The 27,369-nt window shown below is 49.5% G+C and overlaps 1 protein-coding gene and 1 long non-coding RNA gene across 2 annotated transcripts; one reads left to right on the forward strand and one right to left on the reverse strand.

Annotated features, from left to right (window-relative positions):
- Positions 1 to 12,451: 12,451 nt before the first annotated feature.
- Rpl34 (ribosomal protein L34) lies at positions 12,452 to 16,368 on the reverse strand. The gene is made up of 5 exons (XM_004866216.4): positions 16,265 to 16,368; positions 14,951 to 15,024; positions 14,772 to 14,871; positions 14,407 to 14,510; positions 12,452 to 12,580 (listed from the first exon to the last, which is right to left on the reverse strand). Exons 2-5 carry the CDS (start codon positions 15,013 to 15,015, stop codon positions 12,496 to 12,498), a joined length of 354 nt encoding a protein of 117 aa, XP_004866273.1. The 5' UTR covers positions 15,016 to 15,024; positions 16,265 to 16,368; the 3' UTR covers positions 12,452 to 12,495.
- Positions 16,369 to 23,260: 6,892 nt separating this feature from the next.
- LOC147821896 (uncharacterized) lies at positions 23,261 to 26,963 on the forward strand. The gene is made up of 2 exons (XR_015446366.1): positions 23,261 to 23,723; positions 24,038 to 26,963. It is a non-coding gene; the product is annotated as an uncharacterized LOC147821896 (long non-coding RNA).
- Positions 26,964 to 27,369: the final 406 nt, after the last annotated feature.

The raw sequence follows: 27,369 nt of genomic DNA on the forward strand, positions 1-27,369 counted from the left end.
AGGTCCCGATTTTGATCCCCAGTACCAGAAAGAAAGAAAAAAAAAGAAGCCAGACTGCAGAGGGGAGCCACGGATGGGAATTTACCAAGTGAGTTAATGTAGGGTTTATCCACCATACAGTCCACTCATAGCCAGGCAGGAATGGAAGAAAAGAGCTGGGGTGGTAGCAGAAGGGGTTTTCCAGGATCATAAGATTTGGGGATTGTTAGGTTTTGATTGAAAATGTTTCCCTGGGCTGGGGATTTAGCTCAGTGTGCCACACCTGCCTCATAAGCACAAGGTCCTGAGTTCAATCTCTGGTACTGTAAAAAAAAGGCCCATGTACCCAGAGATAGACTTTTGGAAAAGAATGAGATCATGCGGTGCTAACCTTATTGTGGGTTAATCCATCCATGAGCTCACAGCTGAATGTGTTGGTAGGAGGCAGCACTGGTTAGAGGAAGTAGGTCACTGGGGCATGATGTGCAGGGGTTTGTTCTCTCTCTCTCTCTCTCTCTCTCTCTGTCCTGGCTGTCACAAGGTAAGCAGTTTTCCTCTGCCACGCCCTTCCACCCTGATGTCTCTGCTTAAAGTCAGCTAACCATGGACTGAAACCTCTGTAACCATGAGCCACCATCAACTTTTCTTCTTTAAACTGTGTCAGGGGTTTTGTCTCAGCAACGAAAGGCTGACTCACACAGGTGTGTTTGGGGAGAAGATCATGGAGCGGGAGGGGCCAAACTTCCTAGGGGGAGGGGAATAAGAAAATGAACAGAGTGAGGGCCACAGCAACAGATGGAGCCCAACAGGGGTGAAGTTTACCTTGGGAAAAAGCCGAGCCATCTTGCAGAGAAAGAAAGCAGAGAGTTCAGAGGCATCTAGCACTGATACTCAGTTGAACAGTGAGCACATCTGTCCAGTGATTGTTCGGAGTAGATGCTATTTCTCCACTTGTCAGCTAAGGACACTGAGGCCCATCAACATGGGTAACATGCTCAAGCTGACACGTACAGAGAGCGGCAGAGTCCCGGGCTGCCGTCTAACACACAGGCTGGTATGGACAGTAAAGCTGTTAGATGCAGAGAGGGCGAGGCAGCTGCGGCAGTTCACATCTGACAGTTCGCTGATTTCAAACGTTAGAAGCCCGAGGGCGGCCAGGAGGATTGGTCTGGCGTCTGGGGAGAGAGGTAAAGACTCAAGACCGACACCAGAAGAATGGATTGTTGTAGAGCATTAGAGGTCCAGATTTTTAAAAATATGTACACATGCCCCCACAATACAATTAATCAAGACATTAATTTAAAAAATAGCTGCAGATGATCTACCTGACATTTCTATCTGACCTGCAACGCTCTTGCAATTCAACTAGAATTTTTTTCTGACTTTCCATCCATAATTTCCTCCTGTGGCCACAGCAGGGCAGTAGTTATCTTTTACAGGATCCAGTCACACGCAGTTTTACCCTGGCCAAAATATACTTTTGATACCTTGAGATTTGCAAACTGTACTCACAAGCATGGTAAAAAGGCAAACTTATGTAAAAGAGCCTCACCCCAGCGCTAATGACCGAGTCGGGGTAATTACACATTACAGAGATCCAAGGGCTGCTTTCCCTGGCCTCCGAGCTCATCTTTAAAGTGCAAATGGTTTATGCTTTTAATGATAAAAGAAAAATCTTGTGAAAGCATCATTTTCAGATGAATAAAATATCAAACCCAGGATATTTTTTGATATCTAGTTGCCTTGCATATCATAAAGACTTGTACATTTTTAAAATGTATATCCCAAGTTTTGGGAACTGAATCTTTTTTTTAAAAGAACTATTCCTAGTTAAGCTTTTAAAGGTGTACTTATTACATTTCATTTTTCACTACAGAAATCTATAAAGACTAAATAACAAAATGGCCCCTAGCATTGCCAGACACATGGTCCCTGGCCTGTTTTTGGGGTTGTTTTGTTCTGTTGGTTTGTTTTTGAGACAGGGTTTTGCTAGATAGTGCAGGCTGGCCTTGAACTCAGTGATCCTCCTGCCTCAGCCTCCCAAGTGCTAAGACTAGACTGGCAACACTAGGCCTGGCTCTACAATTCCTGTTCTGAAAAACTAAGATTACGTTTTCAGAATCATAAAATACAAAGAATACAAGCATGAAATGCAAATACCACTTTCCTGTACCATGCTCTCCCTGAAAGAGACCTCTGTTAATCAATTTGTGTGAGTGAGAATATTTTCCTGGGGCGCATTTCACCCCAGCATTAGGAGGGCATTTCAAACAACAGAAGAATCCAAGCCCAAACTCATGCTTCAGTTTGACCATGCAGGAGGGTTGCCACCCCACCCTGCAGCACCGTCGGGAGCAAGTGGGAAGCCAGCACCTTCCTGAGGGCTGAGCTGTCCAGGTGGGGTCTGCAGAGCCCAGGGGACAGCAGCCCGCTTGGGGCCCCAGGACTGAACTCTGTATCCTGGAGTCCGAGCGACCAAGGCAACCTGGCTGGGCAGAAGTACCCAGCTGAGGGCTGTGGGTCTCCCTAGGCCCTGACTTGGAGGAGGGTGTGCGCTACACCCGCGCTGAGCGGAAGGGCTGCCTGTTAAGGGTGCTGCAAAATATTTCCATGTGTCCAGGTACCAAAGTGCTCTCCCTCCGGTTCAGCTGGAGGGAAATTCCCGGAGCAGGAGGCCCGGCAGAGTTGTGTCTCCTGCTGTGGTTTTCAGATGCCCCAACACACTTCTGCCCGGAACTAATCAAATACAGCGTGGCGCTTCAGCGTGCGCGCATGTGTGTGGGCGCGCGTGTGTGCATGCAGGCACATATCCGTGAGTGCGTGTGATTCCTTACAAAGAGACAAAGACTGTTTGGGGTAAAAGATGATTCAGGAGGCTATCAGTTGAGTCGTGGTCTGTTTCCAACATTGTCACTTCTCCTTCATCATTCAGGAGGGGACCCCACCCTACCCTGCTTTTCGTGTTGTCCCCAATGTGTGTAAGAAAGTTGACGTGCCCTAACAGCAGGTGAGAGAGCAAGACCACATCTTCACTGTGAACTATTCAGCTCAAGCTGCCGAGGTGGCACACACCTGTGATTCCAGCACTGGGGAGGCTGAGGCAGGAAAAGCACCATGAGTTCGAGGCCAGCCTGGGCTACATAGTGAGACCCTGTCTCAAAACACCAAAACTACAAACAAAACACAGCCTGTGACACTGGCCTCAGGAACCTCAGAAGTACTGGTCGTTATCTACATTTTTATGGGCGAGGTGACTGAGACAGAGAATGTAAGAAGTTGCTCAGTCCTGCAGGAAGCCATGTTTATCTAGGTGCTGTCACATCCTTTCTACCCCACCCACGAGGCATCTCAGAGAGTCAGCTACCAGATGGGTTCAACTCAGTGAGAACCAGGTCGTGATGGGATGCTGCTCGAGGGCTCAGGACCCTGACTTTTCCCCAGCTGCCGCAGCCTCCACGGGACCCTGAAAGCACCAGCCTTGGAGCCTCTTGTCAAGCTTGGCTGAGTTTTTCGCTTGTGTTTTTGCAGTCCTGGGGACTGAACCCAGATCTTCTGCACTGAGCTGCATCCCCACTCTTAAAAACCATAGATTTTATTTCAAAGTTAGAGAGAGGGTCTCACTAAATCGCTTGGCTGGGACTGGAATTGTGACCCTCTTGCTTCTGCCTCCCAGAGGGCGGTGACCGCAGGCGGGAGCCACCGTGCCTGGCCCAAGCTCAGGTTGACAAGGACCCTGTGGGGGCGGGTGGGCCCCAGGGTCCCTTCTGAAGAGTGGCCACCGTGCTCTCCCTGCTGTCCTGACCGCGGCTTCGCCTGGCAGCCTGGTGTCTTCAGGGGACAGAGACACGCCGGCTCCCAACAGACTCGGGAGCAGCTTGGCTGCTCCGCACCCCAGCAGCAGAAGTGGGTCCCTGGGCTGCTCGGCCACCATCGGGAACTCAGAGCCCAGAGCCAGGAAGCTCAGCACCCAGAGGGACCACTCTGACCTTTCACACCAGGGTGGAGGCAGAGGTGTCCTAGGGTTAGTGACGCGCGTTAATCATCCACCAGTGGCCAGCCTGCATCCCTAACCCCCTTCAGGGCCTTCACAGACAAAGACCCAGAAAGTGTAAGTAACGCCTTCATGAGAACGTGGAACCTCCTCTGTGTAACCATCCCAAGCCACACATCCGCATCTGCGGCGAGAAGGTGGCAGGCAAGGGGCTGGGAGACTTCATCTTCCTCAGAGTCAGTGTCAGCACAGGGCCTGCTGCCCATGGGGTGCACAGGTAATGTTTGTTGAATGAATTGATGTGAATTCTTCAAGTCATCAAAGGGAACATTCTCAATGCTAATGGACTTAAACACTCTGATGTTTTCCAGTTGCCCATAGTAGTGTCTTGAAAACTTGTTCAGAGAGCAAACTACTTAGCAATCATGACCGTCTGGGAAGGAACGTGGTAGACTTTGGTATCATGCTACAGTCAAATTCATTATCAATCAAATTCTGCACAAACCATATCTAGCAACAAAGACTTCAGACAAAAATGGAAATGAGCAAATTCACCATACGTTTACTTTTCTTTTTTTTCAAAACCTTGGGAATCTCAAATCACCTTGCAGAAGATCAAAGTTTTATGGTTTGTTAATACTTTTTCCCCCAAATATTGGATTTTGCAGATTAATGTTCAGAAGAAAAATAGCATCTTCACTGGTTTTCCATAGCAGTTGCATTCCTGGAAATTTCAGTATTTATTAAAACCATGCAGGCCAGGGATTTAGCTCAGTGGTTTCTCTGCCTGCTGCACAAGTGCAGGAACCCGAGTTCGATCCCTGGTACTAAAAAAAAAAACACAACACCCCCCCCCCCCCGGAAAACCATGCCCCAACAAGTACTTTGTCTCTATTCAGATGGGTTTAGCAGGGTTCGGGAATGGTAAGCAGTCTTCCCACGCATGCACAGGTCGGGCTGGACACGGGAAGCTCATGCAGGACCCGGGATAAACTGGACCGAGCCTGTGTTCATATTCCCAAAGCCTCAATGGCACAGCCCCGGGCTGAATGGCTGAGCGGCTGATTCACAGCCAGCCCCGCCCCGCTCCTAGGCCTGCTGCTGGCATCCCCTAACCCCAGAGCCCTGCCTGGCTCCTGGAGGACCGCAGATTCACAGAGCAAGAAAGCAGAAACTGGGCAGCAGCCCCAAGCCAGTCCACCCAGCTGTGACGCTCTTCAGTACAGCAGGGATCTTTGGACCGGGCTTCTCCAAACTTTTGGGGCACTTTGGTTTCCAGGGTTACTGAGGTCATTCCCAGGGAGCCGGGACACTGCGTGTGGAAGGAAAGCGATCTCTGGAGGATCAGCTCTCACAGGGGCCCTGAGAGGCTGTCCCACACTCCCTTCCCCACCGCGTTCACAGCCAGCGCTCTGCTCCCACTTGCAGAAGGAAACCTCCAGCCCACCGGCCCTTCCTCACTCACCTGAGACTCTCGAGCGAGGGAGGGGAAGGGCTGTTCTGTGGAATGCAGCCTGCAGCCACTCGCCGCCTCCCCTGACAGCCACAGTCTGCCCTGGACGTTGTGCAGGGCTTGGCTAGGAACAGAAACAGAGGCCAAAATTTTATGCCTAGCACTTTGTGGAAGGGTCTATGTACTTTCCAAAATTCTTTAGGAAGTATAAAAGTGACAATTTTCAAGCTGAGTTGGCGGCGTAACCTTGCAGGCCTAGATACTCGGAGGCTGAGACAGGAGGGTCTGTTGAGTCCAGGAGTTCAAGGCCAACCTGGGCAGCAGATTGAGACCCCGTCTCAAAAACAAATAATAAAAAAATTAAAGATTACTGTCCTGCACAGTGCCACTGGTTTAGTGGTGCACTGCTGTGTAACGGAACATCTCAAAATGGGCTCTAAAGAAACTCAGTCCCTTTTGTTTTCCCCGGTTCCCCCACTGGACGATTGGACATGAGGTGACTTTACGCTGGTCTTACTTGGAGTCAGACACAGCTGAGGCTGGAAGTAGGATCATCTAGGGCAGGGGCTCCACAAACTCCAACCCGAGGGCCGAATCTGACAGGACATCCGCGTTTGTAAATAAAGCTCCACTGGAACTCTGCTATGCCTGGCTCTTTCTGCGCCGTCCATGGCTGCTTAGGTAAATTGGTCACCAAATGAGGACTTGTATACAGTATGCACATTACAGTATTCAGAACAAAGACATGATGCGATCAAAGGAAATTCCAACCTAATGACTTGGCTTTATTTGCATAACTGTTACATGCAGTACTGTAATGTATAACAGAACAGAAAACTACAGTACTGCACAGTACAATCAGCAAAGATTACAGTACTGTATCAACAAGGTACACTGCACAAAAGACACTGAGAGCCCATCAGTAAGACACGCAGAACTGTACAAAAACAGATGGGTTGGAAGTCAGAGGTCGTTAAGCAGGCAGTGTCTGTGGCAGCCTGGCCTGGCCCTGCAGGAAGAACGGCACCCTCCTAGGCAGCTCATGGTGAGCAGGGAGAGCCGGGCCTGGCATCTGCAAGGCTGGGGAAAGGGAAGGCAGGGGCCTCGGCCCTGTGACCTTCCTCCTACACATGCCCAGGCACCTGTGAGGTACATTCCCCCACAGCGAGGGGCAATCTGTGCCCCAGGTGAAGTAAATACTGGGGACGCCCGCTTTCCCCAGCTTCCCTGAAAATGGAAGAAAGCGACGTAGACCTTTTCTGGTACAGAAGCCACGTGGGGGCACAGGCTATGCCGACGGGGAATTTTGTGCCGTGTGTGTGCGCGTGTGTGTGCGTGTGTGTGTGTGTTACTAGGGATGGAGGCCAGGGCTTTCTCACTGAGCTACATCCCCAGCCCTTTTTAGTCAGTTTTTAAAAACTGGGACAGGATCTTGCTGTCACTAAATGCTCAGAGGCTGAGCTCAAACTTGCAATTCTCCTGCCTCCGCCTCCCCGAATGATGGGATTAGAGGCCTGGGATCACTGGTAGGTGGATGACCTCTGCCCTACATGAAAATCCAGCTGGGAGGGCCGCCTGCAACCCGGAAACACGCTCTGTCAGTCGCCTACCCCAGGGACCAGCATCCTGGCATTCCCAGCTCCACAACACTGTGAGGAATAAGTGACTGTCATTTAAACCACCGGGTCAGTGGTCATTTCTTACAGCAGCCCAAACTACGGTGGAGACAAAATTCATGAATGTTATTTTTTTACTTCTGGTTTAGAATGCTGGGCCTGTCACATTTAATTTTCACTGCTTAAGAGGTGAACTTTCACCTTTGTGAGACTCTTACTCTGCTCTCCCCACTTTCCTACACAGCACGGGTCACACACAGCTGGAGTCAGCAACAAGACCACTTTAAATTTTTAAAAGTGAAATCCACAGTATTTACAGATTCAGTCTCATTCGTTTGTTTGTTGACTGGGTCCCTGCTATGTAGCCAGGCTGGCCTTGAACTCACTTCAATCCTCCTGCCTCAGCCTCCTGAGTGCTGGGATTACAGGCGAGCACCACCACACCAGAATTGAAGTTTCCAGAATCGAAGTTTGATAAACACTTATAAAGCTTTTACAAAACTTCTACAGTGTAAGTTGTTATCACACATGTACCAGGTATCAGACACCTTTTACCCAGAGCAGCCTGTGTCCAACCTGTGACAACAGACTGCAGTCTGAGTAACACCCAGCCAGGTGCCAGCGTCCAACTGGAAGGGAAAAAGGATTCTGTAGCGTCCGCTGATTTCCCAGGTAACCACTGTCATCGACACGATTTCAGGCCTGGAAAGAAATGCAGAGTGCAGGGTACCCCGCGTCCCACCTCAGGGGAGAGCAGCTACGCAGAGCCGCCCTGCCGTCAACCGTCACCATGGCAACACTGAGCAGGGCTCGGTCCGTTTAAGACCCAGGTGACAGTGAAGGCTGGGTACAACCCCACTGCTAGACCCTGCGGGCCAAAGTGCCTACTCATCAGGGGGAACTCGGTGAGGTGCCATTCAGCTGCTGGAAACAGACACGGAAACTCTGCTTTCAAGGGCAAAAGACCCCTTCAACCCTCTACTAGAATTTATAAGCCGCTCAGTGGAGGAGAAATACTAGGCTTTGACAGGAAAACCACTGACTACACTCACATGTCCCTCGGAACCTGTCAAGATTACTTTGTCACACATGGAACTGGATTCAGTAAAAGTGTCATTGTTTTCTATAAAATCAAAACCTAGCAGAGCTGGAGAATTCATTCTGGTTGCTTGGACAGAGGCGAGCCTAGGGTCACACCAACCAGACCCCAATCAGTGTAGGAATTTTCAAAAATCAGCCTAAGTGAATTGACCGAATATGCCACAAGTCTTAAGATGAGGGAAAATTGCAAGTAGCTAAAAAAAAAAAAGGAGTATTTAAATTATGTCACAACCACTAAAATAATTTTCAAAAGAAATTCAATCTCAGGAGTTACGGGGGGGGGGGCGACATTTTACAGTATGCTTCCCATTCAGACTTATAATATCTATCTTATGCCTTGAACACAGAACGAGAAGCAAAACATCCAGTTATTCAAATTATCTTCATGAAGAGATTTTTAAACTGTCTACCACGTTAGAAAACATTAGAAAAGTAAAGCACGTAACTTACACCGTGAAACATGCGAACAGTCCTTCGCAATGTGTGTGCTTCAAAGCTTCAGCTTTCCCCACTTCCTGTTAGCTCCTCTCTCGTCATGCTGAGCTCGGCGTCCACCAGGTAAGAGCCTGCATTCAGGCCAGCAGAACTTCGGAACTGGAAGCCTCAGGGAGCCAGAGCCCGACAGCAGGAACTCAGGCTGGGCCGGGACATTTTCGTTGTTGTTCTTTTGAGACAGGTCCCACTATGTAGTCCAAGCTGGCCTTGAATCTGCAGGGATTCTCCTGCTTCAGCCTCCTGAGTTTTGGGATTGTAGGTGTGCACCAACAGGCCTGGCACCTCAACTATATTTTAAAACTAGTAGCTCAAGCATTTTAAACACTGAAGACCAATCCATAAGCACTTGATTTTTGAAGGCACACCGTTCCTGGAAAGCATTATTTAAAAAGTACCAAGTTTTACTGGATTTCAACCTGCCAAAGATTAAAACTAGACCATATCTATCACCATGCACTAAACAAAGATCAAAGTGGATTAAAGATCTAAATTAAGACAGAAACACTAAATTTGCTGGAAGATAAGTTAGGTAGAACTCTTGAAGACACTGGCATAGGAAAAGACTTTATGAACAAAACCTCAGTAGCACAGGAACTAGCACAAAGAATCAACAATTGGGACCTCATCTCATTAAAAAGCTGCACTGCAAGAGAAACTACCAACAGAGCTAAGAGACAACCTACAATGTGGGAAAAATTTTTTAGCAGCTGTACCTTAGACAAAGGACTACTATCTAGAATATATAAAGAACTGAAAAAAATCAGACCCCCCCCCCAAATTCAAAGACCCAATTCAAAAATGGGCAACTGAAATGCACAGACATTTCTCACACAAATAAGTAGAAATAGCAGATAAACAGATGAAAAAATGTTCATCATCACTGGTCGAGAGATGCTACGATGTAAACAACACTGAGATTCCACCTCACCCCACAAAGAATGGCTGCTATCAAGAAATCAACCAATAACAAATGCTGGCGGGGGCGTGGGGAGAAAGGAACCCTTCTCCATTGGTGGTGGGAGTGCAGACTGGTGCAACCACTGTGGAAATCAGTATGGAGATACCTCAAAGAACTAGGACTAGAGGTCTCATTTGACCCAGCTATTCCCCTGCTGGGGATCTTCCCCAAAGAATTAAAAGAATCATACCACAGTGATATATGTGCACCCATGTTTATAGCGGCACAGTTTGTAATAGCTAAAGCTTGGAAACAGCCCAAGTGCCCATCAACTGGAGACTGGATAAAGATGTGGGTTAATAAAACTGAGTACTACTCAGGCATAAAGAATGAGAAACTAGACATTTATAGCTAAATGGATGCATACTGAGGCCATCCTCTTAAGTGAAATAAATAGGACACACACGTGTAAATACCGAATAGTTTCTCTGGTGTAAAAAACTGAAAGTGTAAACAAGGATCAAAATGTATAATTGATAATGTGAAACAGAAAGAAAAGGTCTAAAGGAGTAGGGGAAAGAAAAGAAAAAATATGAAAAATGGAAAAACTGGAAACAAAGTCTTTGTAAATAGGGAGGGGTGGAGGGGGTGAAGGGAGGACAGGGGAAGGGGGAAAAATAAGAACCAAGATGCATCATGTACAGGTCCAAGCACCAATGACGAATGTGACTGCACTGTACACCTAACATGTGCCAATACTCAGTGGAAAGACCAAGGCCACTAAGATGAAGACGACCGAAGACTAAGCCTAGGCGGCACAGTGAGTTCAAGGCCAGTGTGGCCTACACATAGCAAGACCCTGTCTCAAAAAATCAAAAAAGGGGGCTAGAGATTTAGCTCAGTGGCACCGCGCCTACTTGGCAAGCTCAAGATCCTGAGTTCGACCCCTGGTACCAAAAAGAAAAAAAAAAAAGACCTAAGACTAAGACTGCAGGTTGCGGACCAAGGTGCATGTCACCCACCCGCCCTTGTTACTACTGGGTCAGTATCACCTAAGCGACTGCGCCTGTAATCTTTTTGGTCGATTACAGCTTTTAGGCACATTGTACAACCCCCCCCCCACCGTGACTTTGCTCTGTAAAACCACCTTTGAGAAGTGGGCTCCTTGGCACCCACTCGGGCCCCCTCCTGTCTCTCAGCTGTTCTTGCTCCCCATCCCTATTCCCCAACACATTTTCCTACTCTTAAAGCAGAACCCCACGTGACGGATGACCGCCTGACACAAAGCCCGACAGGGACTGCGCTTGTCCTACCTTGGAGGCCGGAGCTGCTCAACTGAACCCTCACTGAAGACCTCTAACAGGGGGACCAAACACTACCCACTCAGCGGCCACTCGGGTTCTCCCTGGCGTATCTGGGGAGCTGACGGCTCAGCCACCTGGCCGAGCACAGGTAAGGGAGGGCTCAGCTCGGGCCTCAGCCAGCTAGCCTGGGCTGCTCACCACTTTCCAACCTCTGAACAAACACACAAACTTGCACCAGCACCTGCTCTTTCTTGTGCTTGCAGGATCCGAGCAGGTGTTCACTATTATTTGGAGTCCCCGCCAAGTACTGGGCTGAGAAACTCAGCTGGGCACACCTGTAATGCAAGGGGAGGCTGAGGCAGGAAAATCACCTAGTTTGAGGGCAGCCTGTGAGCATTTGTCACATTCCACTGGTTAAAGAAATTAATGCCCAGGCTGGACTTGGCTTTTCCACTTCTGGTTTACACAAATGCCCCGAGGGCTTTAAGAGACTGGAGTTAAACTTGAGGGAGCTCATCTTGGCGCACAGCGAGCTTGTGTCTAACACTTGGGCCAGCACAGGGACGCATCAACATTTCCTCATATCCAGTTGCCAAAAAAAGACACAGCACGTACAGATATAAAGTCCATAGACGCCATCATTATGTGCATCTAGATTGCACCAATACACTTAATTTTACAAAGCTGCCCAAAACAGTAAACAAAAGGTCTGTATTTTAATGTTCTGACCCAGACCAACAACCAACGTAAAAAATTGAATTTCATGAACCTGTGACCAAAAGTTCCCTAGTGGCAAGTTTTTTGGGTTTTTTTTTATCAGGTATCGAACTTGGGTCTTTTGTGCTTGAGGCAGGCAGCGGAACCACCGAGCTAAATCCCTGGCCCCTTAGTGGCAGTTCTTGAGGAGCGTGGGTCTCCAAAAACCTGTCTTTCAACAGAGCCAACGGGACATGAAGACGGGGCGGAAAGGCTTCCCTCTGGGACACAAGACCAAGGTGTCCGGCCTGGGACTCTAAGGGACTCAAAGGGCTGAGGCAGGACAGCACACTTTCAAGGCCAGTTTGTACTACACAGCGGGGCCTGGTCTCAAAAAAAGGGGGAGACTTAGGGGGTGGAGATTTAGCTCAGTGGTCATCGGAACATCATCAAGTGGATTTAAGTTCCAAAGAGACATTCTGCTCAAACCACTTCTATGGCCAGCACAGTGGTGCACGCCTGAAATCCCAGCTACCCGGAGGCTGAAGCAGCCCACGTTCAAGGGCATGGGAAAGTTAAAAAGGGCAGAGAATGGGCCGGGGATTTAGCTCAGTGGTTTCACCGCCTGCCTGGCAAGTGGAAGGACTGGAGTTCGTTCCCTGGTACCATTAAAAAAAAAAAAAAGGGCTGGGGTATCCAGCGTGGTGGCGCAGGCCTGCAATCTCAGCACTAGGGAGGCTGAGGCATGAGGATCGCCAAGTGAGGCCAGCCTGGGCTACACAATGGGGCTGGGGGTGCACCTGGCAGCCCATGGGGAAATAGAACCAACCCAGCACCCAGGTCCGAGGCCACAGAGCGTATAGTGCACAGTGGCCAGAGTTGCCAGACGCGGAGACAAAGGCACAACAACAAAAGCAACACGGAACAAGCCCGCCCATCTTTTATTACGCAGAGAGCTTCGTTTATTTGGCCTTCTGACTCTGTGCTTGTGCCTTCAGCACTTTCACCACGATTTTCTGCTCTTCAATAAGGAAAGCGCGCTTGATCCTGGGGAGGAAAACAGTCAGTGAGCGGCTTCCCACAGCGAGCTTACTTTCCAGGTGACACAGGACAAGAAGAGTCCACCAAGAACTGAACCACGGAGCCCAGAAAAGCAAGTGAAGCTCCAAAGCCCCGTACAGCTGAGGGCTGAGGTCATGCAGGGACTCTTCCGGGGCGAGCCCAGCCCCGAGGGAGCAGCACCTGCCTGCTGGCCCAAGAGCCACGCCCACGGGAGGCCACCACCAACCACCACAGCTTCCACTCCATGCTTGTATTAAGGTCCAGGATATAGATAACCTGATTTGCAAAATGTCTCAGAATGCTTAACCACATTATAAACCAACTGTGTGAGAGGGATTAAGGAGCCAGGGCCTGGTAACTTATCTTACTCCAGTGTAATCCTGAGAACTCACAGTTCAAGTTTGTTTGAGGCCTCAGCCATTCTCGGATTTTTCCTTAGAATCTATCTAATAATCGTTCAGGGGAAACCCTCCCAATTTCTCGGAAACCTCGAACAACCTCCACAATTTTTTTGGCAGGCGGTTTCCAAGTAGCCAATCCGAGAGCATTATTCAGTTCTCCTTGCTGCTGATTGGCTGCCGAAGCTGCCTCCCGCTCTCGGTTTGTTCTTGAAGCCCCAAGATGCCACCAAGATGCCCTGCACCTTCTAAGGTTTCACTAACACAGTATTTTATTAAATTACATAACTGTAGGAGACACAGCATATTTATGGTTTGAACCAGAAAAACAGGCATTTTTCTGACCATGTTTTTCACAATTCGCCGGTGCTCTAAGAACCGTAACCCTCGTGAATTTCAGGGATCCACCGTAAATGTTTCCACATCATGGGGATCCAAAGACTAATGAGCTCCTCAAGCTCGAAGCCCATAATCCGCTTGCTGCTAACGCTAGTTCTGACCTCCACTGGCCTCTCCTTTAGCCCACGGCTCAGATTCCACCTCCAGGCCATCCCCAGACTCCAGCTACTTGAAAGGCACCCGTGAACTTCCGGCTCCCCTTTCTGCCCCTCACAGCCTGCCTCAGAAGGGGCCGAGCACCTCCCAGAAGCAGCGGTGTGTACGGGAACCAAGCCACTGCTCTACCGGCCTCTCCCCCGTGAAGGTGGACGCCTCAATACACCCGCACTCCATTTTGGCGCGCACCTCGCCAGTCCGGTTCCTCACAAAAGATGGGAGCAGAACTCCTCTCAGATACACTTGTGCCAGGGCTAAGAGGCTGCACCCGCCTCACCACGGCCAACCCACTGCTACTCCAGGGCGACCACACCTGGGACCCATCCCCAGAACCGCCCGCCAGCCACAGGCCCACGGGTCTTCATGCAGACGCCACCTCCCCACCCTTGCAGGATGCGCTGTCTGCCCCAACAGCCGCCTCTTACTGAATAAAAGGCTTCTCTAGCCGCTCTTTATTTCTCATGCACTGGAGTTCTCCGCAGCACTCAAAACCTACCATTTCCCACATACTCAAAACCAAGCTGGAGACCCACACTCACTGTGAGCAAGGCCCTGCACAGATAGCTTTGCCGCCCACCGCTGCCTCTGCCCTGCTCCAGCCTTGCCACGCCCTCCATATACCCAGGATTCCGTACCTGCTTCCCCTACAAAATCAACCATCCACTTCTAGAGTAAGAAAGGCCCAATACTGAGAGCTCAGCCGAGCACCATGCACTGCTGTGTGCAGCATCTGCTCTCCTCAGCCTCGGAAGCTTTACAGCAGCCCCGTTTAAAACGGGGCCAACCTCTCCAGGCTCCAGGGATGGGGGGGGGGGGCAATACCCAGTGCTGGGCTGGCTCAGGAAGCTGGCTACTCACCTGTCCCGGACACACTTGGCGCACATGGAGCCACCGTAGGCCCTGCTGACGTGCTTCTTTGTTTTAGACAATCTCATGAGAACTTTGGGCCGCACAGCACGAACCTGCACAAGGAAAACAGATTGTTTGATGAAGCTCTCATAGTGGTAATCCAAGTGCTGACGAGGGAATCAATGCCAAAGGGAATCGGGGCACCGACATCTTTAAAAGGCATTTCACTCAACTCATCACATTAACTTAGGAGAAGCCCTATGTTCCCGGCATCTGGATTTGGATGCTGAATAACTCTCGACCATCCAGCGGTGACTTCTCCACTCACTCCTGCATCCCACAGGGACCCCTCGTCACAATCGGAGGCCACTCACCCCTCGAAGCCTGCCGGGGCACACGCCACATGCAGATTTGGGGGCCTTCCCAACCTTCTTGGTGTAGAGGTAAACAATTCTGTTCCCTGGGGTTCGGGACCTAGAAAGAACAAAACGAAAAGGCTCAGCATTCTGTAGAGTGAACAACGATGTTTATTTCAAATTGTGGAAATACTTACAGCCTGGTTTTGTTAGAGGCCGTGTTGTAGGAAAGCCTACGGCGGTATGTCAAGCGCTGGACCATTGTGAAAGCCTAAATTAAAAACAGAATCACGGCAGATTTTTCTACTATAAGCGTAATTCCACTATAAGCGCAATTCGAAATTTACAGCCTCTTCACATAATTCCCACCTCACAACACAGCCTTCTGTTAGGCGCCTTGTCTAACGGGGTCCTCGGGCTGGAACCACGGGCGGTACCCGCACCACTGTCCCATCCGACAGTCTGTACCACGGTGGTGGCAAACACATCTAATCGCTTTCATCGGTTTCCTTACAATAAAATGCACCACCAGTCTCAAAGCAAGTAAATAAAAGGGCTGGGGATGCAGTTCGGTGGCAGTGTTTGCTAAGACCGCCTGTGAAGCCGGGGTACAAAGCAGACCCCAAAATAATGGGCAATGGTGGGTACGAGTGGCAGCTGTCCTGGTGGCGCGGGCAGCACTTATATCCATTTGTGGCGGTGTCCAGAAAGGAACTCCCGAGCTCTGGAGCTGACGCTTGGCTGTACCTCTGCGGAGAGGCACAGCGTCAGGAGCGCTTCCTCCCCCAACTTGGGATTTAATAACTTGATCTCGCCCAACCCAGCGCCCGGCACGCTGCAAGCCGTGGGTTCTCGGTCTTCCCAAAGCGGCCGAGTGCTGGAAATCTGCCTCAGCGCAACCCGCGGCGGTCCTAGACGGCGCCTGCACAAGGGCAGCCGTCCCCACCCCGATCCTGACAGGAAACCACACTTGGTGTCTCACTCGGCAAATCGGCGACAGGGCACACGGCTTGTCCCAAGCGCCTTCCGAACCCACACCAGCACCGAGCTGTCAAGACTCCAAAACGGGCACGGAGCCCGGTACAGTCTCGCCCGCAGCTCCACGGGGAGAAACCCTAGCGTCCGTCTCTCCGTCACCACCGGAAACTGCGGTTCCCGCCCTCCCAAAGCCTAGAGGCACTTAGGGCCGCGGTATGAAAACGTAGGTGCTAAGATCTGAGAACACTCGGCAACACCAGTCTCAGCGGCTGCGCCGACTCGTTCCCGTCTCTGGATGGGGAAAAGCCCCCGGGCGGTCAGCTCGGTTCCGCACCGCTCCGCAAGGGCGGGCAGGATTAAGCAGTTTCCGAGGCTAAAATCGAGGATTTGCTAAACACTAGCCTCCCTCCTACACCCTCAACCTTACTCCTGCTCAAAGAACTGTCCCCGAGCACTCCCCGTTCCCGCAACAACTCGGATGGCGGGCGATTGTAAACAGAAAACAGGCAGGGAAAAGAAGTACACAACCATACCTCCAGACCCCGTCCCCGGAAGAAGGAAAAGGAAGTGCTCGCCGGTTCACAGGTCACATCGTACTGCGCAGGACAGGAATTGCGTCAGAACCGGCGGCCTGACGGACAGAGGGCCACTGTGTTGTACGGAAGCCGTGGATTGCAGAGCGCCGCCATATTGTACGGAGGCCTCGGAGGGCGGGGGTGGGTCCCGCAAATGCAGGAGAACGCCACGCAAAAATCTTTGGGGAATCGATATAGAATCAAACCTAAATGACACAGGAGACGAAAAGGGAAGAGGCGAGACAAAATAAACTCCTTTCTTTCTTTCTAAAACGGGGTCTTGATATGTAGTCCAGCCTGGGAAATCCCCCTGTCTCAGCCTCCAGAGTAGTGTGTAGCACCACGCCTGCCAGCTGGGGTTTCTGGGGTTTCCCCAGAAACATCGTCTGCACATCTTATCTCTTCCTACTTCTCCCGCCTCTGGTCCAGTCCCATTGGCTGACGCCTCAAGCAATATCAGACAGGAGTGTAGGCCCGGCATGGTGGGGCACCCTGTAATCCTAGAATTTGGAAGAGTGAGGCAGGAGAATTGCTGTGAGTTTGAGGCCAGCCTGGGCTACATGGCGAGACCCTGTCTCAAAACAAAAAACCCAAAACCAAAACCAAAGCTACGGCAGTGTAGGCAGTGGGCACTTCTGCCTTGCTCCTGATGTTAGCGGGAAAACACCTATCATTTCTCCACACCTCTCCTTAATTTTCCCTGCATTTCAGCCGTGTGGATGGAGTCTGTAAATTCCTTTCCCTGTCTATTAAGATGTCAATTTGAGTTTCTCTTTAGGTCCGTGAGTGTCCTGCACTCGACTCTGAGGTGCTTCTTCCACTTTGTGCAGAGGAGCCCAAATCCGAGGTCCGCTCATCCCCCAGCTCCTTCCGGCTCTGCTCCGGGTCGCCCGGATTCCACTCCAGCTGCACACCACTACCCCCCGCAGCTCCCCTCGCCCGCCCCCTCCTGCTGCCGACTCTCCGTGTGTTCACTGTACTCTCCCACCTCGGCTGTCTCCTGTGGACTTTTGTCCTTCTTTTCTTCTTTTTGACATTTTCCCAAAGCCCAGAGCAGTGGTGGGAGCCAAATAAGCACCCAAAATTCTTCCTGCCTGAACGGGTGGGTGGAGGTTGGAGCCCACGAAGGAATGGTGAGGGGGCTTTACACACGCGCCCTACTCCAGAGGGGCTCACACTGTAAAAGTGATGTCGTGTCTATTTCCTTTGTCTTTTTCAGTACTGAGGATTGAACCCAGGGCCTTTGTAGTTAGCTACACCCTCAGACTTTATTTTGATAGGGTCTCAGTGGCTAAGTTGCCCATGCTGGGACTGAATTTACAGTCTTCCTGCCTCGGCCTCCCAGAGTGCTGGGATTTACTGCACCCGGCTCATGTATGTTATTTCTGAACGAGGTTACATTTACAGGCATCGAGACACCATAAAGAGGGAAAGATTTTCACTGTTGAACTTTTACACTTTGTCCCATGCCTGCACCCCGCACCCTAGAGTAATGCACCATGAATTGATGCATTGTATTAATCCTACGATTATTTGTGAGTAACTTGATTATATTTACATCATTCAATTTTATGCATTAAAAGTATTAATGCAATGTGACTAACAGGTCACGGCTTTGGTGATCTTGCTGAAGCAAGTCTCCATTTGCAAACGGATCGGGAGTCTTATGGAGACTCTCAGGAGCATGGCTGTCCTCAGCAACTTAGGTAGGCCCTTCTGAAAATGTGGTGCCTAGTCTGTGATTGCTCTGTCACCTTGAGCTGGTGTCTGCACATAATTCTTGCTACAAAGAGTTAAAATATCAGAGCATTTTTAGACATTCTAAATTTTAGAAAGAGGAACTTGAGAACAAATTAGATTTTCCTAATAGAAATGTTCTGAGCCTAAAGCCCTAAAGGGGAGTAAGGAAACCAATTAACTTTAATTTAAATAATCATGTCCTTGTGGAGCCAGAGTGACTCCATTTTGGAGCTGTCTCCTTTGTTCTCTCAGAGTGACTCCATTTTGGAGCTGTCTCCTTTGTTCTCTCAAACTTGTGCCTATCCACTCAAAATTCCTAAGTTTATTACCCAGCCATCTGTGTACTCAGGAAGGACATTCCGGACACACTACCTATAAGGTAAACAGTTAATGGCTAACTGCCCACAAAAGATAGATGTGACCATTAGTCAGTGGACCTGCTAACCATCAGCTTATGACAGTCGGCCCCTAACCTTTGCCCCCTACTCCCTTGCAAAAATCTATACGTAACCCCCTTAACCCCCCCGAGCCTAACCAATCAAAACCCTACACTTCATATGTATTTAACATTAACCAATCACCTGGCTACTAACAACCAAAGCTTGATGTATATTCAATAAAAACCCTGCTAGTCTCGAGGCTCGGGGCTCTCAATCTCGATCCGCTGCGTCGGTGACAATTGAGAGTCCCTGCTTAAGCTTGAATAAACGACCCTCGTGTGCTTACATCGGAAACGGTCTCCTGGTGGTCTTTGGGACATCGCGATCTGGACACAACATTTGGGGGCTCGTCCGGGATCCCAAGACCTTCAGGACTCCCGTACCAGAGGGTCAACGCCGGCTGGTGAGTGTTTTCTTTGTGCTTGTAAAGTCTGGGCCTATTTTCTGGAAAGGTCGGCAGACGGTCTAGGCGGACGCGCTGCAAGGGCCGCCGACCCGGAATCCTGGAAGACGTTCCGGATTCCACTGGTGGGGACGGAGTGCCCCAAGAGTACGGGTCAGTGAGACTCCTGGAGGGACGGTGCGGGTCGCTCCCGCGGCACGGCAGGAGGCCGTCGTCCCATTTGCATTGCCTCCGATCGCGCGGAGGACGGTTTTGTCTCACCTTGTGCTTCTCTGTTGCGTTTGTGTGTCTGTTTGTGCTGACTTGGACCGAGACGATGGGACAGACTGTGACTACCCCTCTTTCCCTTGTAACAGACCATTTCAAAGAAGTTAGGGAGAGCGCTCATAACTTAAGTTTAAAAATTAAAAAGACTAAGTTCATCACCCTCTGTGGCTCAGAGTGGCCCTCCCTCGGGGTAGGATGGCCCCCCGAGGGAACTTTTGATTTGCAGATAATTCGCAGAGTTCGTAAAGCCATCCTCTCCCCCGATCAGATACCCTACATAGCCGTTTGAGAATTTCTGGTTTCTAACCCGCCCCCATGGGTTAAGCTCTTTTTGCCTTCACAGCAACAGCAACCGGAGTTAATCCTGACGGCCAAAGAAAAGGCTCCTAAAAAGCGCGCGGATGAAAAACAACCCAAAACCAAGCCAACCGCGCCACTTTACCCTGTCCTCCAGGGAGGGACCGAGGAAGATCTTATATTTCCTCCCCCTTACTCTCTCCCCTCTCTTCCGCCACAGCAGGCTGGAGGAGGTGACCCAGTCCCAGCCGGGGCTGGGGAACCCGCCCCGGGCGCCGCCGACAACCGTAATGGTCCCGCCCAAAATACTCGTCACCGGCGCGCCGCCTCGCCGGCAGGACCGGCAGATTCAACTGTCTGCCCGCTGCGAGCAATAGGGCCCCCTGATGAACATGGAAACCAGCCTCATCATTACTGGCCCTTTGCTACCAGTGATCTTTATAATTGGCGCCGACAACATGCCAATTTCTCTGATAACCCTAGAGATTTGATTAACCTGTTAGAAACTGTTTTGTTTACCCATCAGCCCACTTGGGATGACTGTCAACAGCTTCTGCAGGTTCTGTTCACCACTGAGGAACGAGAGAGAATCCAGAATGAGGCCAGAAAATTGGTTCCTGGTGACAGTGGTCAGCCCACCACCAATGCAGACACCATCAACACTTCTTTTCCTCTGTCCCGACCTAACTGGGACTTCAATACGGCAGAAGGTAAAGAGAGACTTCGAGTCTATCGCCAGACTTTATTAAGAGGTCTCAGAGCAGCGGCGAGGAAGCCTACAAATTTGGCTAAGGTAGGGGATGTACAACAAAAGTTAGATAAAAGCCCTGCTGCTTTCCTAGAAAGAATTCAGGAAGCTTTTCGTAGGTACACTCCTATAGACCCAGAAGCAGTTGAGACAAAGACAGCTGTAATAATACATTTTGTCAACCAGGCGGCACCAGACATTAAGAGAAAGTTACAGAAAATAGATAGGTTAGGAAAAAAGAGTATTCAGGACTTAGTGGCAGTGGCAGAGAAAGTGTATAACAATAGAAAAACCGCAGAGGAGAAACGAAAAAAAGCTGATGACCGCCAGACCCGAAACTTAGCTCGGATCCTTCTGGCTACCACTGCGGGAGAGCAGAAAGAATGTGAACGTAGACTAAAAAAGATTGTGATGGAAGGAGAAAACAAAGAGAGACGCAGAGAGCGCCCCCAGTTGGGGAAAAATCAATGTGCTTATTGCAAAGAATACGGACACTGGGCCAGGGACTGTCCTAAAAAAAAACAGCGAAAAGGACGCCCCAAGACCCCTATTCTGGCTGCGGATGAATTAAATGATTAGGGGGGACGGGGTTCGGCACCCCTCCCCGAGCCCAGGGTAACCCTAAAAGTGGAGGGGAGACCTATTGAGTTCCTGGTGGATACAGGGGCTCAACATTCAGTCCTACTCAAACCGTGTGGCCATATTTCTGATAAAACCTCCTGGGTTCAAAGAGCTACAGACATGAAAAAGTATTCATGGACAACCCAAAGAACAGTAGACTTGGGAGTGGGCCAAATAACCCACTCATTTATGGTTATACCAGACTGCCCCTACCCCTTATTGGGAAGAGACTTACTTACTAAATTAGGGGCTCAAATTCATTTCCAACCCGGGGACACAAAAGTCCTTAATCAAGAGGGAAGGCCCATTCAGGTACTAACCATAAACCTGGAAGATAAATATCTACTACATCAAAAGAGGGCCCCTCCTGATCCTGATATGGAACAATGGCTCTCCATGTTCCCACAAGCATGGGCGGAAACTGGAGGCATGGGGCTAGCTATACACAGGGCACCGGTGTTTATAGAAATAAAACCTGGAGCAGATCCGGTACGAGTTCGCCAATATCCTATGCCCCTAGAGGCCCAGAAAAAAATAACTCCACACATCAGGAGGTTACTTGCTCAGGGGATTCTCAGACCTTGCCAATCGGCCTGGAACACCCCCTTGTTGCCAGTACAAAAACCTCATTCTAATGACTATCGGCCAGTGCAGGACCTCCGGGAGGTAAACAAGAGGGTTATGGACATTCACCCCACAGTGCCTAATCCATACACCCTATTGAGTTCTCTTCCCCCGAGCCATCGCTGGTACACAGTCTTAGATCTCAAAGATGCTTTTTTTAGCCTTCCACTGGCACCTAAAAGCCAACACATCTTTGCGTTTGAATGGAGTGATCCAGAGCAAGGCATCAACGGACAGCTGACGTGGACCCGATTACCTCAAAGATTCAAAAACTCTCCCACCATCTTCGACGAGGCCCTACATAAAGACCTGGGTGAGTTTCGCCTCCAGAACCCCCAACTAACTCTGTTACAATATGTAGATGACCTTCTTGTGGCAGCTGAGACACAGGAAGACTGCTTAAATGGAACCAAGAGACTCTTGATGGTCATAGGAGAGCTGGGGTATCGGGTGTCCGCTAAAAAGGCCCAGATCTGCAAACCCGAGGTAAGCTACCTGGGGTACGTGCTTAGAGAAGGGCAGAGATGGCTGTCGGATGCTAAGAAAGAGACAGTTCTTAAGATACCCACACCAGATTCCCCTCAAAAAGTCAGAGAATTCTTGGGATCGGCGGGCTTCTGCCGCCTATAGATACCAGGGTTCGCAGAGCTCACAAAGCCCCTCTACGAGGTAACTAGAGACAGTCAGGCTTTTCAATGGACAGAAAAGCTACAAAAATCTTTCGATCAAATTAAAACAGCCTTGCTGACGGCACCAGCCTTGGGCTTGCCTGATATTACTAAGCCATTCCACCTTTACATTGATGAAAACAAAGGAGTCGCTAAGGGCGTCCTGATCCAGTATCTAGGGCCATGGCGCCGCCCAGTGGCGTACTTATCAAAAAGACTTGATCCAGTTGCGTCAGGATGGCCCCCGTGCCTAAAAATGATTGCAGCAGTAGCTCTAATGGTCAAAGACGCTGACAAGTTGACATTAGGCCAAGAACTGTACGTGACCACCCCTCACGCCATTGAGGGAGTCCTAAAACAGCCTCCGGATCGATGGCTCAGTAATGCTCGCCTGACCCACTACCAGAGCTTACTCCTAAATCCAACCCGAGTTGTCTTTCAGGCCCCGGCTGCTTTAAACCCAGCCACACTGTTGCCAGACCCAAACTTAGAGGCTCCGCTTCACGACTGCACAGACATCCTGGCCCAGGTACACGGAATTCGAGCAGATCTGAGTGACCAACCATGGCCAGACGCAGACAACACCTGGTACACTGATGGGAACAGCTTTGTTCGTGAGGGCCACAGGTATGCTGGGGCAGCTGTGGTGACAGAAACTGAGGTCATTTGGACAGAACCATTGCCCACCGGGACCTCAACACAACGGACAGAGCTCATAGCCCTGACCAAGGCATTAACTTTAGGACGGGGCCTAAAGTTAAATGTATACACAGATAGCCGGTATGCCTTTGCCACTGCGCACGTCCATGGGGCCATCTACAAAGAAAGGGGACTCTTGACAGCTGAAGGAAAGACTATTAAAAACAAAAAAGAGATCCTTGCCCTCTTAACAGCCCTCTGGCTACCGAAAAAATTAGCCATTATCCATTGCCCAAGACACCAGAAGGGCGACACTCCAATTGCCAGAGGAAATAATCTAGCTGACCAGACGGCCCGAAAAATAGCTTTAAAGGTTGATCTGACGCTGGCCACTCAGCTGCCCGATCCGGGAAGTGCAGCCCTCCCAGAAAAGCCCCAGTACACTGAAAAGGACTTAAATTGGATAAAACAATTACCTACGCCCCAGTGCCTCAACGGGTGGTGAAAATCTTCTGATTGTAAAGTCATCCTGCCTAAGACACTGGGAGAACAAGTTCTCTCCAAGATACACCGGACCACCCACATGGGCACTCGGAAAATACAAGATCTCCTGAGACATGCTGAAATTAAGATCCGTGATGCTAATTCTACAATTAAACATATTGTTGCTACCTGCAAAGCCTGTCAATTGACAAATGCCACCCACAATAGGGCCAACCCAGGAAATAGGCTGAGGGGAAACCGACCTGGAGCCTATTGGAAATTGGACTTCACCGAGGTAAAACCTAAAAAGTACGGTTATAAATACTTGTTAGTTTTCGTAGATACTTTTTCAGGATGGATAAAAGCGTTTCCTACCAAACATGAGACAGCGCAGAGTGTGACTAAAAAGCTGCTAGAAGACATCCTGCCAAGGTACGGTTTTCCAGTAATGCTAGGATCAGATAATGGACCCGCCTTCATTTCCAAGGTGAGTCAAACCCTAGCACAGGTGTTGGGGACAGATTGGAAATTACATTGTACATACAGACCCCAAAGCTCAGGACAGGTAAAAAAGATGAATAAAACCTTAAAAGAGACCTTAACTAAATTAACCTTAGAGACTGGCGGTGACTGGGTGACTCTCCTTCCCTTCGCCCTTTATAGGGTGCGCAATTCACCCTATAAAATGGGGTTGACCCCCTTTGAAATCATGTTTGGAATTCCCCCTCCCATTATCCCCAACCTTCACTCAAATGTACTTGTTAAATTTGATGACCAAAAGTTGTTGCTTTCTTTAAAAAGCCTCCAAAGTGTACACGAAGACATCTGGCCTAAGTTAGAAGCCTTATACCAGACCGGACCACCTCCTGAGCCCCATCGCTACCGACCTGGAGACTGGGTCTTCGTTCGGAGACACCGGCAGAAAGACCTTGAGCCCCGTTGGAAAGGACCCTACGTCACAGTCCTGACCACGCCCACTGCTCTCAAGGTCGACGGGATTGCTTCGTGGGTACACTACACCCACGTTCGCCCTGCAGATCCTCACACTGTCCTAGAAGACTTCGTTCCATCATGGCAGGTGTCCAGAGACCAAGACAGTCCCCTCAAACTCAAGCTACGTCGTCGACGATCGTGATTATGGTAACTGTACTTTTGACACCGACACTAGGAGGACAAAACCCATATGCTCCCTTAAATTTAACCTGGATGATCATTAGTACGTCTACGGGCAACATTGTTAATAGTTCATCTGAAGTGGCTCCACCACTTACCTGGTGGCCAGACCTAGACTTTGACCTGTGTTCGCTCGCCACAGGGACTTGGAACACTGGAAACTGGAAAATCGGGCCTAGAGGAGAGCCAATATGTAAAAAAGACATAGGCCAATGTAATACTAATAGAACATCCCTGCCCATGGCTCCAGTACCTATGGCCCCTCCTAGACTTGACCCTGGGTGTAGCCATTCTCTTGATAGAAACATCCTACAAAGCACCCCCTTTTATGTTTGTCCGGGAAAAAGGCACACACAGTCTCAGATAAACAAGTGCGGGGGACCTGACCAGTTCTATTGTGCCAAATGGGGATGTGAGTCCACGGGCACTGTCTCCTGGGCCCTGCCTGTCAAGGACGATTTTATTTCTTTAAAAAGAGTCCCTGGGCCCCCTGGCCTGCAGACAAATCAAAAGGGTGGTAATTTCTTAGTTCTTAGTGGCCCCTGTACCGGGTTCCTCTGTAACCCGGTCAGACTTTCATTCACGGATTCAGGTAAAAGGTACACTAAATGGAAAACAGGCCAGACTTGGGGACTCCGTCTATATCAAGATGGTTATGATACCGGGTTGTTATTCACTATAAAACTGAAGGCAGAGCCGCTCACCATAGGGTCTCCCCAATTGATAGGGCCAAACTTGGCACTAGCTCCAATAGCCCCTTTCAGACCTATTAAGCCCCCTCCCCCAAAAAGCTCGCCTATGTCACCAAAACCAAACGCCTCCGTACGGCCATCAGACTTAACCTCCGCTCCCACATCCCCGCCCTTGATTCAAATGATCACCCAGATTGATAAAGTCAATCATAACCGGGACCAGGACCCCCTCTGGGAACTGATGGTTCACACCTTTAAAGCTCTAAATGCATCTAGGCCAGACCTCACTCAGTCCTGCTGGCTATGTTATGATACTAAGCCCCCATACTATGAAACAATAGCTTATCTAGACAATTTCACTAAGTCAGACAGCCCGACTCAATGTAGATGACAACAAAAAGGGACAGCTAGGCTGACCCTACAATCAGTAACTGGGCAAGGAACTTGTGTCGGCAGTGTCCCGGCCTCCCACCAACACCTTTGTAACAAAACCGTCCTTAGACCTAGGCCCAAATATCTCATTCCCCCTTATGATGGATGGTGGGCCTGTTCCTCTGGACTTACCCCTTGTGTACATGGGCTAGTGTTAAAACAAACAAGAGATTTCTGTGTACTTGTACAATTAGTCCCCCGGTTGTTATATCACTCAAAAAAAGACATCCCCAGCCGCCTGGCTGAAACCCAGGTCAGAGTTAAGCGAGAACCTGTAACGGCCATTACTTTGACCGTTCTCTTAGGATTAGGACTAGCTGGGACAGGAACGGGAGTTTCATCGCTACTAATACACAATAAATATTATAATGACTTAAGGACAGCCATAGATATAGATATTGAAAGGCTAAAAAGCTCCATCTCCCACCTCCAAGAGTCTTTAACTTCACTAGCAGAGGTAGTCCTCCAAAACCGAAGGGGGCTGGACTTAATTTTCCTTCAACAAGGAGGACTCTGTGTTGCACTAGGTGAAAAATGCTGTTTCTATATAGATCATTCAGGAGTAGTCAAAGAATCCATGGCTAAAGTTAAAAAAGACATCGCCAAACATAAACAAAAAAAAAAACAATCTCAAACCTGGTTCGAATCTTGGTTTAATTCTTCCCCTTGGCTCACTACCCTAATTTCTACCCTGTTAGGCCCCTTGCTTATCGTGTTGCTACTATTAACCTTTGGACCTTGCATACTTAATAGACTAGTTTCGTTCATTAAAAAGCGAATTAACACTGTTCAGTTAATGGTACTCAGGTCCCAATACCAGCCAATACCTATTGATTTGACAGAATTAACCCCCAGAGGCCCATGATTGGCCCTCTACAGCACCCTGAGAAGGGGGGAATGTGGAGCCAGAGTGACTCCATTTTGGAGCTGTCTCCTTTGTTCTCTCAGAGTGACTCCATTTTGGAGCTGTCTCCTTTGTTCTCTCAAACTTGTGCCTATCCACTCAAAATTCCTAAGTTTATTACCCAGCCATCTGTGTACTCAGGAAGGACATTCCGGACACACTACCTATAAGGTAAACAGTTAATGGCTAACTGCCCACAAAAGATAGATGTGACCATTAGTCAGTGGACCTGCTAACCATCAGCTTATGACAGTCGGCCCCTAACCTTTGCCCCCTACTCCCTTGCAAAAATCTATACGTAACCCCCTTAACCCCCCCGAGCCTAACCAATCAAAACCCTACACTTCATATGTATTTAACATTAACCAATCACCTGGCTACTAACAACCAAAGCTTGATGTATATTCAATAAAAACCCTGCTAGTCTCGAGGCTCGGGGCTCTCAATCTCGATCCGCTGCGTCGGTGACAATTGAGAGTCCCTGCTTAAGCTTGAATAAACGACCCTCGTGTGCTTACATCGGAAACGGTCTCCTGGTGGTCTTTGGGACATCGCGATCTGGACACAACATCCTAAGTAGCAAATGAACTGAATTCTATTGTCAGAGAACAACTGTGTTAAATCCCCCAAAGATTTGTCCCAGAAAGGCTTTAACTTGGGTTTTGCGTCTGAGAATGGAGTCAGTTTCTGCTGGCCCTGGCTCTGGTGTTTGTGGCTGTGCTGGAGATCCACTCAGCAGAATGATGCAGGGACCAAGGAGAGGCAGCTGTGGAAGGTCCCACTGGTGCTCCTATTGTTAGTAACTTAGTTTTGTAAAAGCAAGAAACAAAACAGCTAATAATTTCATTCCCTGGAAAAAATAGTTTAAGAAAATGTGAGAAGAGCTTATTCCAAAACCTTTACATATAGTATATGTCATTTTCTACTTGCTA

This window comes from Heterocephalus glaber, unplaced genomic scaffold (assembly GCF_053883595.1).
Source record: "Heterocephalus glaber isolate CG9 unplaced genomic scaffold, H.glaber_assembly_v1.0 deba00001688, whole genome shotgun sequence".
Taxonomy (NCBI): domain Eukaryota; kingdom Metazoa; phylum Chordata; class Mammalia; order Rodentia; family Bathyergidae; genus Heterocephalus; species Heterocephalus glaber.

Excerpts from the sequence above, each read along its gene's own strand:
- Rpl34 (XM_004866216.4), bottom strand. The coding sequence starts at position 15,015 with ATGGTCCAGCGCTTGACATACCGCCGTAGGCTTTCCTACAACACGGCC. Across the intron at positions 14,872-14,950 it reads GCCTCTAACAAAACCAGGCT|GTCCCGAACCCCAGGGAACA; the intron begins GTAAGTATTTCC and ends TGTTCTTTCTAG. Across the intron at positions 14,511-14,771 it reads GCCCCGGCAGGCTTCGAGGG|GTTCGTGCTGTGCGGCCCAA; the intron begins GTGAGTGGCCTC and ends TTCCTTGTGCAG.